The 13,467-nt window shown below is 44.0% G+C and overlaps 3 protein-coding genes across 3 annotated transcripts; all 3 read right to left on the bottom strand.

Moving 5' to 3' along the window:
* Positions 1-109: 109 nt before the first annotated feature.
* I203_105428 (uncharacterized protein) lies at positions 110-5,100 on the bottom strand (the record flags this gene model as incomplete). Its single annotated transcript, XM_065517778.1, has 24 exons — positions 110-452; positions 529-624; positions 694-795; positions 867-963; positions 1,026-1,122; positions 1,180-1,217; positions 1,279-1,357; positions 1,422-1,472; positions 1,531-1,708; positions 1,793-1,889; positions 1,950-2,037; positions 2,107-2,256; positions 2,332-2,348; positions 2,417-2,507; positions 2,576-2,632; positions 2,683-2,760; positions 2,821-3,068; positions 3,138-3,214; positions 3,279-3,314; positions 3,381-3,499; positions 3,564-3,856; positions 3,915-3,995; positions 4,053-4,176; positions 4,324-5,100. The coding sequence occupies 24 exons, from the start codon at positions 5,098-5,100 to the stop codon at positions 110-112; spliced, it is 3,414 nt and encodes a 1,137-aa protein (XP_065373082.1).
* Positions 5,101-5,666: 566 nt separating this feature from the next.
* Positions 5,667-9,667, bottom strand: I203_105427 (uncharacterized protein; the record flags this gene model as incomplete). The annotated part of the gene is made up of 16 exons (XM_019144587.2): positions 5,667-5,991; positions 6,060-6,127; positions 6,206-6,281; positions 6,408-6,531; positions 6,768-7,066; positions 7,185-7,326; positions 7,425-7,545; positions 7,610-7,688; positions 7,763-7,901; positions 7,967-8,056; positions 8,270-8,435; positions 8,569-8,698; positions 8,958-9,086; positions 9,202-9,262; positions 9,487-9,569; positions 9,660-9,667. 16 exons carry the CDS (start codon positions 9,665-9,667, stop codon positions 5,667-5,669), a joined length of 2,040 nt encoding a protein of 679 aa, XP_019005922.2.
* A 628-nt stretch (positions 9,668-10,295) lies between these two features.
* Positions 10,296-12,866, bottom strand: I203_105426 (uncharacterized protein; the record flags this gene model as incomplete). Its single annotated transcript, XM_019144586.1, has 13 exons — positions 10,296-10,328; positions 10,402-10,556; positions 10,621-10,988; positions 11,169-11,266; positions 11,365-11,431; positions 11,494-11,598; positions 11,670-11,773; positions 11,843-11,972; positions 12,058-12,158; positions 12,227-12,425; positions 12,496-12,556; positions 12,639-12,675; positions 12,750-12,866. The coding sequence occupies 13 exons, from the start codon at positions 12,864-12,866 to the stop codon at positions 10,296-10,298; spliced, it is 1,575 nt and encodes a 524-aa protein (XP_019005921.1).
* Positions 12,867-13,467: the final 601 nt, after the last annotated feature.

Genomic DNA, 13,467 nt, shown 5'->3' with positions numbered 1-13,467 from the left:
GTCACATACTTGCATGGAAAGTACACAATGATACACGACATTCTCCTGTCTACAGATTAATACTCTGAATTAACATATCGTCCTCGATACTCTCATACTACCTGATGATTCAATCAGTCTCATCACTATATGCCATATCGTTATCGCTAACCAACTCATCCACCTCTTGATCATCTCTCCTTTCTCGATCTTCTAATTTTGCAGTCTCTTCCGCACCATCATCATGTCCGTTCCCGACGCGGTTATCGGTCGTAGCTTCAGTAGCGAAAAGACTAACATCAGTCTCTTCCAGCATATCCTCCACTTTCATTCGGACATTTTCGATATCTGGATCGATTGCCCATCCCAGGAATCTGGCAGCTAACATTTCATTGGCTTTTAATTCAGCCTCTTCAGCAGGAGAAATATGGGTATTCTGAATCTTGTGAAGTTCAAATTTCGATACACATTCCCTGTGAACAGAGATCTACTGTATTAGTGCAAGGCAGAAACAGTTTAAGTCTGGCTTCAGAAAACTGAATAACTCACGTCACGAATATAGCTCGGTCCACTATTTCCTTTGGGATGTTGTGCTGCAAAGCGCATTCGGCAGCGTAGGAGGAATGGCTCGATCCAGGAGCCAGCCTATTGCACTCCCATTCTTCAGCTGAATCGTCCTCACAAGGCAGAAAGACCTCAAGGTAGGCGACTCACTTGAAGAGGAAATGCAACTCATTAGCAGCACCCATGATTGTCTTCATATGAGCGAAGAGCACCCCAGAGTCTTCCTTGATGAAACGTTGAGTGATCAATTCGCTGCAACATAAACGTCAGAAGATATGATCACGAAATTGGGAAAATGCTGTTTCAGAATATATATCACTCACTGGAAATGGGTAAGTACGACTGTTTTTGGACAAGGTCCAGCTTGGAGACAGTCGATCACACCGGCCAACAGACCAGCTCCGTCCCAAGTGATAGTACCTGGAGCCATTCTGAATAAGCTTGTCTGTGGCTTGTAGGGATGCATGCTCTGACAAACTCACCTTTACCAAACTCATCAAGGATAATAAGCGATTTCTCAGTAGCTCCTCGCAGGGCTTGCGAAACCTGACCCAGGTCAATCATGAAAGCCGAAGCGTGCTGATTGGTTTGGCGATCAGCTGCTGTGGTCATGGTTGCGAAAGTAAAAGCGCTGACCTTGGAGGATGATTCTTTGGTCTGTAAACGAGTGAATACTACGATTCGGGGATGTCCATCAGCTTCACGGATGCGCTTGAGTAACAACGTGTAGCTTACTTTTATCACAGATCCCTATTTCAGCTTGTTCGGCAGGAACAAAGCTTCCCATCTGAGCCATGAATACGATCAGGGCGACCTATCATCCAAGTCCAAATTCAGCTTTTCTAAGCTTATATATAGGTGCAGAATTGCAGACTTACTTGTTTACCATACGCTGATTTCCCGGAACCGTTTGCACCAGTGACAATCATCTAAAATTATAGTCTAATCACTTGATGTCCATAGCCAGAAAGATATCAGGGAGCTTACCATATTATGATTGTCACCATATTTGCCGCCTGCTAAGATTATATCATTAGCTACATATGTATGACAGACCTGATCGTAGAGGATATGTCGTCCACCCTTGATCTTGAGGGAATTATCGTTGGTCATATGCGGTCGACGGAGATCAAATTGATGAACTGCTTTAGCAAGGGCCAACAAGCTGCGAATACAGCTGTCATTCAGCAATGATTCACCATGTCATGATATACATCATTCCGTTAGCCTTTCGTCAGGCCAAGCTTACCAATCCAGTTCTGAGATTACATCCACGGCAGCTAAGATCATCGGTTCTCGCTCTTGCAATTTTTCCGTAAGGTCTTGTACAATGTCGATTTCCAAATCTGATCGTCAAAGTGAAACGGTCAGATCAACACTTCATCGCAGACAGTAGTACTACCCACTGGTCATGGCCACATAGATATCTCCATAATGCGCGTCGAGATCACGCATGTGTTGATTCTTGTAATAATGCTTGTCGGTAGTGCTGAACTGGAATCACGGTAACACATCAGCTTCTTCGAAGACTTCCACATGAAAAGGGCTGTATTCTTTACTCACTCGAGCTTCCCAGTCTGATATCTTGGGAGGTGACGATTCCTCTTCCGTGTGTATAACAGCATGAAACCCAATTTGCGGGAGATAGATGACATTGAAGTCTCTGGCGGTTCCTAGAGGTATCTCCCCATGTATCATACGTGCCACTTCAGACTAGAACACAATAGTCTCTGGTAGTCAGATTGACACGAGAGATTGGCTTTCGTCGATCTAAAAACAACAGCTCACCAAAAATCCATCCAGTTCTAGGGGGAAATATTACATCAGAATAGATTAGGTTGACGGTTGAGGCATGGAGGTGTGTCCGACCTACTAGCATAGACCTCCTTCATCTCATCGAGCTCAACGCTGACACCGACTTTGACCGCCATACGACTTTGGGCTCTCGAGGTGTCCCAATCGATCTGGGGACAGTATAATCAATCAGCAGGCTTTCGTCACTAATCTAACATTAGTATCAAACGCAACTGACACATTGATTGACCGTCGCCCTTAAGGTTTCAATTTCCAAAGAAATATTGCCTCGGGCCTAGCATTTACTGTCAGCCCCCACATTTTACTTGGAAGATTAATGCATACCTTTCGAATGATTTCCACCGGTTGAGGCCAAGGTAGACCGATGAGATTCGTTCTCACTTCTACTATGGCTTCGAAAGACTGTGCGTTATTCAGTGTATGAACTACACTGTGGTTCAGACAAGGGCCCTCATCACGTACTTCGATCAAATGACGCCAATCCATGAATTTGGCGGTCCCATTCCTCATCTTGTGTAATATATAAGGTATGTTCTTGATCTTTTTCAGTAATCTGATCAGCGTATCGGTGATAGGGGAGTTGTGATTGGCGGTGAACACGGAGATGGCCTCATGTCGAGATTCGATCTGGCTCAGACTTGCTAAAGGTCGGAGATGCCAGGTGTGGAAGAGCTTCTTGCCGAGTGGGGTTACGCATGTGTCAAGTAAGCCTATATGGTGAATTGTCTCTTAGTTCAGCTGAAGTATTCGCCTGTTATTGCATTCGAAATCATACTCACCAAATACTGAGAGAGCTTGTTTGTGGTTCCTTGCATGCATATATGCGTGAGCTTCCACATCGAAGATCGCGAGTGAGCTGCAGTTATCAGATCGTCAGCTATCAGTATTCTGCAATTTTCTCGAACAAGCAGTTCACTCACGTCAAGGCGTCTTTGTTAATCTGTAGGTGCTGTTCCCTTATCATATATTCCTTTCAGATGATACCCTATGTGTTATCCAGAAAGAGAAATTATGACACTCACAGCTCCATACTTTCCAAGCTATTCAACTCGAAATAATGTCGTCCAACTGCTTCGGAATTATTATCTTCTGCCATAGCACTTTGCTTGACTTGGTTGATAAGTATACCAGTAGCGACTACCTATCTCACCTTGGTCCATCAGCCAGATCCCCTGCCTAGCTTAGTTCGGGTAAAATAGACTCACAGCCAAAGGAGCATCGATATTGACCCAACAACCAAGTTTGGTCAAACCCAGTCTGTACTCTTGCGCATCATTACTTTCGTACCCATAATTTACCACAGGCTGGTCCGAGGTTGTATTGGTGGATGCGGAAGAAGGCAGAGGTCGAGTAGATTGAACGATAGAAGTTTGATTGGGAAGTCGAACACAGGCCAGTGTGGCTATAGCAGCAGAGTGTTTGCATTGTTTATACGAAAGTATGTTCAGTCGAGTTGAAGCGACCTCGGGATCCGACCTTTTGAGTGGGTTCTCTTCGTCTATGTCAATATCGTGGAGAGATCAACACCTGAATGAGCTCTATTTGAGTGTACTGACCCCATGCAGCAATCTTATCAGTCAACGTTTGAGCCGTTCTGCTACTCATCACAATCTGATCAGGTTGAACCTGTTCGATCACTGAGATGTATCTGATTCAGCCAGTGTACTCTTTATAGATGTGCCATGCTTACTCACCTAACATAGCCAAATCCCATCCCGAAGTGTCTTTGGTATCCTCCAATACTTCGATCTTCCTCTTCACTGGGTCATACCATGCAGCTGCGAGATCATCAAGGTAAGGCGCATGGACAACAAGGACCTGCAGTCGGAAAAAAACGTCAAGGGGATGAGACCATAAATGGAAATCGTGATGAGGAAGTTTAGGTAGAATGAGAAAGGTGTTCGATGGGAGAGAAGTCTCACGTCAGCCATTAAAACTATTTCTACCTGTGTAATTAGCACTCACTCTAGGGCACTCCCTCTTCCCTCCGTCTTCCTGACTATCCATAATTTCCCTATCTTCCACCTCTTCTCCTTGTCCATCCAGCTGTTGAGCGTTATCATTCACTCCATTCCACCTATCCAACAGCCCGGATATATTTCCGTCAGAAGCTACTCCACCTTCTTGGTTGAGAAATACCTTCGGATCAACTACCCGCGTAGTAGAGATCTCATATCGCTTGACAGTACGGTAAGGGAGATCGTATGCTTCAATTTGAGGATCTTCTTCAGAAGAATCAAAGAGAGGTTGAGCTTGGTCGAAATGGGTCTCACTGTATATCTTTTCCGTTTGAGAATATTGGTTTTGTCCATGATCATGTTCCCGTTGTGAGTGGTCATGATATTGCTGATCTTGAGATCCCGTTTGATTCGGCTGTTGATAAGTGTGGATGTCTTGTTGATAAGACTGATCATAAGGGATATCCTGAGGTTGACCTCCGCTATACGGAGGTCGAGATAGAGTCGTATCATCGTAACTTTCGGGGACGTGATCGTCTTGCCAATAACTTTGCTGGATGCTTTCAGCAGAGTGAATGGGTTGGTGGGAGTACGATGATGATGGATATACATGATGATCTGGAGAATGGTTACTAATTCTGAACTTGACTCGTCGGGAGGTATCACTTTCCTCTTGGAAGCTCAGAGTGGGCGAATACGTTTGAGTGTGACCATCGTCATTGATGTAGTTGTATTCGTAAGCGGTGTCTGATGACGAGGGTGGTCGTTTGGGTGGACGTTGCATCTTACTGTGGGTTTGTGGAGCACAGGTCACTCGGCTGCTGATGAAGAGATCAGAGATTGGGAGAGAAAGAAGAACAGAAAAGGGACAAGGAAAGAGAGAAGGAGATGGTCAATGTTGGGTGATTGAATGGTGGACCTCCTCCACTCTCAGTAGGATGGTCAGCTTTCCCACGGTAGTACGTAACATATCGTATGTCATACAGTGGAATTATAAAATAATTATAAAATGCATAGATCGGACAATCTATATCTGTTTCGTCCTTCTCTACCGATGATGGTGTTTATAGAGAGATGAGTAGATGAGAACGACGATGAGGTATTGAATCATAACAATAGGAAGCAAAGCGAAATATGAGAGAAACAATGATACAATCTGTTTTTATACTTCGATCAGTTTTAACCACTGGGTGAAAATTGTAAAGATGAAAAATGAAGAAGAGAAACCCCAAGATTTCATGTCAATAATATATCACGTCTATCCATAACACTGCTTTTGTAAAAGCAGAAAAACAACTTCCACATCTATCGTTGTTTCAGTTCCGTTCGCATTTAATTCCTGAGGATCAATCAGGAAGCGGCTTGGGCTTCATTCGTGTTTGAACTCGCATTCAGGACCACCAACCCATCAGTATTCCTATCTGCACTGTTCACAACACCATTAGCGGCAGTGGCGAACCCGCTCAGCGAAGTTGACGATAACGGCGGCAAGTTCTCTATGCCAGGTGGTGGAGGAGGCAGGGCACTACCACTGCCATTCGTAGTGGTGAGCGGAGGCACGGGATCAGCTCCATTGGGTAATGGTACACCATTTGTTAGAGGTGATGAGGCTGGTCGGGTACTTTCAGTCGTAGTCGTGAGTGAGATATGTGATAATTCTTCTGATGGTGTGGCTCTAGATTCACAATCGAAGATCAGCCAAGAGATGACAACCATGTGACTTGACAACCTAAAGCAACCCACTTGCTGCGTTTCGAAGGTCCTTGACTAGATTCTTCACCCGTATCGCCCATTCCGACATCGGTTGAGCCCTGAAGTTGTTCAGATAAATCAGTCTCGATGCGGCTATCGAGAGGACGAGGCGTGCCAAACGGACTGTGATAACTCACATTCTGTTGACCTCGCTTGGTCTTCTTCTTGGACTTTGGCTGTCCATCGGGAAAACAATATGGGGGAAGATCCGATCTGTGACGGGGCCCAACGAGTACGGGTGATGGTGTCAACGATAGTAAAGAGAGAGAGAAGTCAGGTAAATTGATTTAGCCTCGTAACCTCATCAGGATCTCTCCTATTGCAAGAAAGTATACTTACCTTTTAGCAGGCCTGAGAATCACGCTCATTTCCATCTCATTGTACTTGTCCCAGCCCTGACATGCCGAGCAGAACCGTTTGGAAGGGTAAAACAAATTGAGCACTCTTGACCCCTGACCGTCTTCTGTAGTTTGAGGAGTGACATAATTAGCATATTACGAATGATCACGTCAAAAATGAGACCCGATGAACTGCTTCCCTATCATCCCGTACTCTGTATCCTTCATTTCTTCATGTCAGTCTGACAAATATGCAGACTGATGTACGCTGTTTTACAAATCACCACAGAAATATCGCAGATCTTCTCATCCAGTCCTAGCTCCCCTTTAAAGCATAGAATACAACGAAGGTGGTACTCACTAGGTTTCTTCTCGATCTCCAACCCAATGAAGAAATTCTTGGTCCAAATCTTCCTAGCTCCCGCGCCGGCATCATCTCCATTCTCTCCCTCCTTAAGCTGTACATCTTTTATGTCCTCTTCCTTCCTGTTCATCAACTCGGGCGAAACTTCACCCTGAGAAGCAGCTGCTTGCTCTTCCTCCGTGAGACAGTAGAAAACGTTGGATATACCGCCAACTTGCGGATGTGCAGTCAGGATGTTGTCTGTATTTTCCAGATCTTGCACTAGTGTACGAATTCGAGATTCTACCATACCGCTCCTACGACCAAGGACATTAATAATTCACAGATATTAGCACAGATCCATCGACTTGATTAGGTTCAAGTGATGGCCAAATCGAACAGGGCATGATAACCAGCTTGATAAACAAAACTCACCAATCCTTGATTCCCTCCGACGTAGAAGCAGAAGCCACTACATGAACATAGGTTTTATACATGCTGAAGAAATCGGCTCTTTCAAATAGACCCATCCAGCTTGATCCGGGATTCTTCAGTATCTCGTCGGTTATTTGCATTGCTACGGTGCATCAAAAGCAATAATCAATCAGTCAACCTGCATCAAATGACCCATCCAATAGGGACAAATTGTCATTGCGTTGGAGGTATATCACTCACCCCTCAACATCTCCTTCTTGATGATACTCATCGTACTAGCCGTGATGTTATGTGTGGAACACATAGATGGGTAAGCAGGAGTGATGACTGGCATTCTATGAGCCATATCTCTGCGGTCGAGCTGATTCAATAATACCCGCTGATCAGCATCATCGGGAATCAACTGATCGAGAGTTCACACATACCTTAGGATTCCAGACTGAATGTTGCATGTTAGAAGGACCAGTCTCTATCTTTTTCAAAATCACAGGTTGAGGCCAACTCCTTTTTTTAACAAAACGTCAACAATCAGCTCCAATTTACCCACATCATACTAGGTGAGGTACATCTGGACATACCATTGATAGTATATGGGAAAGAATTTCCCCACGATAGTTGCAGGAGCAGCAGTAGGGTACAGCTGACATATCCTAGCTGTCAATAACGCCCACGCTACACCACCTGGAAAACCCAGAACGTTGGAGTAAATACCACGACCTTAGTGATGAAAATAAAGAGAGGTCAGCTTCAGTAAGAGACAGGTGAATACGATGAGTACTCACGCTTAGCCCATAGTCTTATCGTACGCAACGCTGTACGGAAAGTAGCTACGTCTGGAACGAGATTCAGGATCATATCCGTTACACGAGGACCTATACGATGAGAAGATCTAGTCATCAGCTTTCAGTACTGCAAATCCAGGTGAGGACAGTGATCAACCATGAAAGGTCAGCCTAGTTTTGCTGACCAGCACACGAAACAAATCTTTCTGACTCTGTAACAAAAAAGTACAACCACCACAGCATGATAATGATAAAAGTTTCCCTTGAGAACCGGTACTGATATTACAACAAGACCCTACTCACCATTCAAACTCCTCTGCGAAGCATCATCTACTCCTCGTAATATCTCATCCTTTTCAATATCCAATTTATCTCCCGCTTCAGCTAAATTGACTCTAGCAAATAACAGATCCACTTCTACACCTGATATAACGGTCTTCATCACTGGCACGAAAGCCGATGGGACTGCCTGTGAACAGAAACCCAGATGCAAGGTTAGCAAAAGTCTTGATTCGGTCAAAAGAAAGGGAAAATCAGGTAAGACGGGAAGTGTCGATTCACATGGACAGTGTAATCTTAGTAATGAAGATCATATAACTCACGGATATTTCCGTGACTGCCGGCCAAGCTCTCAACATATCTTGAAATTCACCAAAGAAATGTTCCTTGTATATGTGTCGGGGACATACACAGATGGTATCAATATCTGATCCTGGTCCATGTACACCTAGTCTATATGTCATCAGGGTAGGATATTTCAGCGAGATGATCTATCTGATAACTTGAGTCCAGTCAAGTAAATATCATCGCTCGTCATGCATCAAGGAAAACAATGACGAAATGATCCTTGCACCCTCGCAACATTGTTCGATGATATATATCCTTCACCGGTTTATCCACTCCATCTCACCAATGAAGCACACCTGCTCTCGTCTCTGCCATCCTTCACGTTGCTCTTCATCAAGAATCTGAACGAGATATCTTTACTCACCTATAAGAACCAGAAGTATATATTCTCCCACCAGCTTCTGAAGCTACCTTTTCCGACATTCCAGATTTGATTGATACGTCATGTACGAATTTGGTGACTAGTTGAGCGATATTCGATAATAGTCGTTCTCTAAGGACGACCGACCAGTTCAATCCGTATAGAATGACCAAATGAGAACCGTTGAGTATCACATCATATCAGATTGTATGATTGGGAGAGACGGAACAAGCCTAACTCCACTCACCGGACTTTACGTTCTTGTTCTGATTCGAATTGGTTCAAAGACACAAGATCACCCATCAAAGCTATTTCGATATGGAAACAGAACATCAGTAAAGTCAGAATCTCAAACGTCACCTATACGCCCATTTATCCATACCATCCATCACTTATATAGCACCTCTCCCATTCGAAACATTTCAGAGAATGGTTTATTCTAACATAACCAATCTATTATGGTGTTCGAACTATCTGCTTCCCTCTGTCCTTCCTTTGCACCTATAGAGCTATGATGGCAAGACCCACTCACCCTCACTGGACTTGACATCATTCTCCTTAGGCGGATCAGTCGATATGGGCGGTGTGACTCCCAAATACCTAATGTCTTGTTGACTATTTCATATAATAATACATCCGTTAGATTATCTGGTCCTTTACCAAGAGAATAACGTATAATTTCAGATATAATATTCTGATACATACCCTGACATTATCGATCAGTCCTATGTTCTCCTTCTTGTCTAATGGTTGATGTATGATACACGTTCCCACTTCGATTCTATTGTATTTCTGAAACAGTCTTCCTGGATGTTGAACGAGGTTGTGTTGGGACTTGATTAAGGTATGACCGAATGATCTCTCTCTTTATCTTCTACTTGCTATGGTAGTGGAATGGCACTTATTCTTCGTTGTACTGTAGTTCCTCCTCTGGAAGGTTGTGGTTGATAATGTGATTCACGATGATCTAAATAACACTGGTACAGTTGGAGACAATAGAGGTACGAGCAGATCAAGATTGAAATGACAGTTGGTTGTAACCGGGTTGATTGAGGATACTGCCCCTTAAACAACCGTGGGAAAGCAACACACAGAGCACTCAGCCGTGAACGGCGATGTGGCACTACAACACTTGACTGGTCATCAATAATAGAACATGCATCCAGTGCTGCTATTTATATATCAATACGCTATAGAACATATCTTGTACCGCGAGAACAATATCGAAGAGAAACTGTGAGGTAAAGTGAACAAGGGGAAAAGGAGTCATAAAGACCAATTCGAGTTCAGAACGATATCATTATCATCTCCTATCGACGACTTTGAAAACGTCAAAGACCTCTAAGACGAAGCGACCTTCAAGCAATTTTGAACCTATTTCACCACAGCCACACTCATGAGCGCTATACACTTCGAAGCAATCAGAACAATGGAAATGTCCACTTACTTGAGTATTGCAATTCCCAACGGTCACATCACCTTTGTTCCCGGTCTTGTTGGCTTCGTTTTGACAGTTATTCAGTTGAACATAACATGATGCGTCAAGAGCATCAATCACGAAATTGTACGATTGATTACTTGTCACAAATCGACTTCCTGATTCTATCAACCGAATCTCATAATATGAGCCCTAAATCAGGACGAACATTTTCCTTGATGGACTTACGAGTTACTGCTGGAGCCGCGATACCACCTAACGCACCTGCAAATTTCTGAAGGTTGGTTCCGGATGATGAGGTGGTCGAAGGAGTGGCAATAGATGCGGATGAGGGTGCTCTGGAGCTTGATAACACAGTCAATGTGGAAGCTTTTGAGGAGGAAGCGGATGCTTTCGAAGTCGAGACCGTTTTTGAAGTGGCAGCAGCTGAAGCAGAAGATTTGGAGGTGACAAAGGAATAAGTTGAGGAGCCGATTTTGCTCGTACTCGTAGGTGCTTTACTGGTAGAGGAAAAGACACTCTTCGAAGTAGAAGCAACGATCGATGTAGATGCGGCTTTCGATGTAGATGAAGAAGTCGTGGTGCTGCTCGATTGACTGTGTAGTTGAGTTGTATCAGTCACATGCTCCGTAACTTCACTTGGTATATATACATTGCGCTCATTACTCGATCATATATACCTGTGTATACGATCGTATATACACATAAATGTATTACAGGTACTCATACTCATGTATCTCCAAAAAGATTCAACAGGGAATGAGACAATCGCTTACCCTGGGAGATAAGGTTGAACAGCCTTGACGAACAGATCGTTATCTTGACCGTTGACAGGGGTGATTGAAAGAGCGTATGAAGAGTCGAAAGAGCCGGCCTAGATGTATCAAAGCAAGGAAGCACATCAATCAGCCTTGCACACTACAGTTTCATATCCCAGGGAGAAACACAAATGACATGAGGGTTATTACTTACAGACCAAACGGTGAATCCGATGAAAGCGTCGGTATTCTGGGAAATGTAACTGAGAGCTTGTCCAACACTGTGCATCATCCGTCAATTCACGAAAACCAGCAATGAATGGTGAAAAACACTGAGACTCACTCAGTCTGACAAGAAGCAGTGTTTCCACCACCAGTCTCGGAAATGATAGCTTTCTTGTTATGTTGTTTGAGCCAAGTTCGAAAGGCGGTATAAACGTCTACGGCGCTAGAGTAGCAATAAATCAGTATGAGATTGTTGAACAATGAGACGAGGAAGGGGAATCGAGGGTCTCTCACTTGGTAACGCATTCAGTGCTTTGACCACTTCCATCACCATCATAGTACTTATGGGCATCGATGATGAGCAAAGAGCCAGATGAGTCGGCCGGATCAGTAATGGACTGGACGGTGGTATATCGCTCAATCAGCTTGGTTACACATTGTAATGAAAAGCTTGGGATAGGACTCACAAGCAAAGGATCGTTTGATCCTGAAGTCCAGCCTTCGGGATGTGTCCATTGATTTCCCGGTAAAGCGATTGATTGGGTAGTTGCACCTGCAGATCGGATGGCGTTGACGGCAGTTTGGACGGTGGTTGCCCTGATGTTTCAATATCGCTCAGCTTTGGGTGCCATATGCTATAATCAAGAAGCAATGTAATTGGTAATCGAAGTCATTTTCTCACCATTTGTTAATATCAATATCATGCGGTTCGTTCATAATCCCAAATATAACTTTGGATTCAGATTTGTACTTGGTCGCCAAAAGACTCCAGAGACTTGCGAACTATCACAGAACTGCATCAACATTATGCTTAGCGACATTAGTGAGGATTGGGTGTATGTATCACTCACGTTAGCATCTGATGGACCACCTTGTCCGATCACCTGGCCGTTCCACCTAGCGTAATTATGAATATCAATCATAACGTATGATCCGGTGGCCAAAGCGGTCTTGACGAGATTATCGTAAGTCGCAAAGAAGGTCGCATCGAGCGAGGTGGAAGCGGCGTTGTTGCCTACGAGGTATTGCCATCCAACGGGAAGACGGAAGCTGCATAGTATCACAAGGAGATCATCGTAAACACAAGCTACATACATAGAAGGAAATCAACGTTACTCACATATTGGCTCCTTTAGAAACGAAATGAGAGATTTGATCGGTTCCAGGACAGTATGTGGTACCTATACCAAGTATAATTCACCATCAGCTTATTGTAACTGTCTTCGACATGTTTAGTCCGATACGGATGTAGGCGAGACTTACCAGACCCTCCGTTGGTATCCATACCGAAATCACAACCCTATCGATCATCGTAATCAGTATACTGCACATCTGAGCGAGAATACTGAACGAGGATGTGAAAGAAAGACGTACAGCCAAGTTGACACCACCCAATCTGGGTAAAGCCCTCTTATCGATCGATCGCTCTAATGGAATCGCCAAGCTAGCTCCGAGGAGAGAAAGAAGGGAAAGTAATTTGGTAGGTAACATCGTGTGGGCGAATACCAGCAATGAGGTAGAGGTTAGAGATGCAGGGGAGAAGGCTTCCCTTGAGAAGTTTAGAAGATGGGATGTGAATAGAACGTAAGTAGTTGAATAGCAGATAGAGAGATATATGTAACTTGTCGAGAAAGGTGATTAAGGTCAACGAAGGAGAAGAAGAGATGGTGAAGTTGAGAAAAGAAATGAAAAGACAGAGAGCAACTTCCTAGTCCAAGGTATTTATACTGTATATACTGTATAATCGTCTGGTAGTCCATTATCTCTCGATCGTCGGCGGATCATGATCAATTAACAATGCATTCTGATACACTCCAATCCATCCAATCTAACCCCTTGCTTGACATGTTGCACGGTTCACTCTAATCTCCAATCTGTACCTGTACCTTCATCGGTACCTTGTTCCGTCACCTTATGTTCAGCAATAGCACTTCACACCGTAGCGTCGAGCATATGGGTTTAAGGTTTGACAGCTTTCAATATTGATTGATCAATTGCTTGGTGCAGAGTAGGATGGGACGCTCCGTGTTTCATGTGGTAAGGAAAGGAAAGGAAAGGAACAGGGTATTCCTTCGGGTGACATGACCCCCAA

The sequence above is a fragment of the Kwoniella mangroviensis genome (assembly GCF_000507465.2).
Source record: "Kwoniella mangroviensis CBS 8507 chromosome 1 map unlocalized Ctg02, whole genome shotgun sequence".
NCBI classification, from domain to species: domain Eukaryota; kingdom Fungi; phylum Basidiomycota; class Tremellomycetes; order Tremellales; family Cryptococcaceae; genus Kwoniella; species Kwoniella mangrovensis.
Note: the sequence above shows the minus strand (reverse complement) of the source record. Positions and strands in the feature narration are given on the sequence as shown.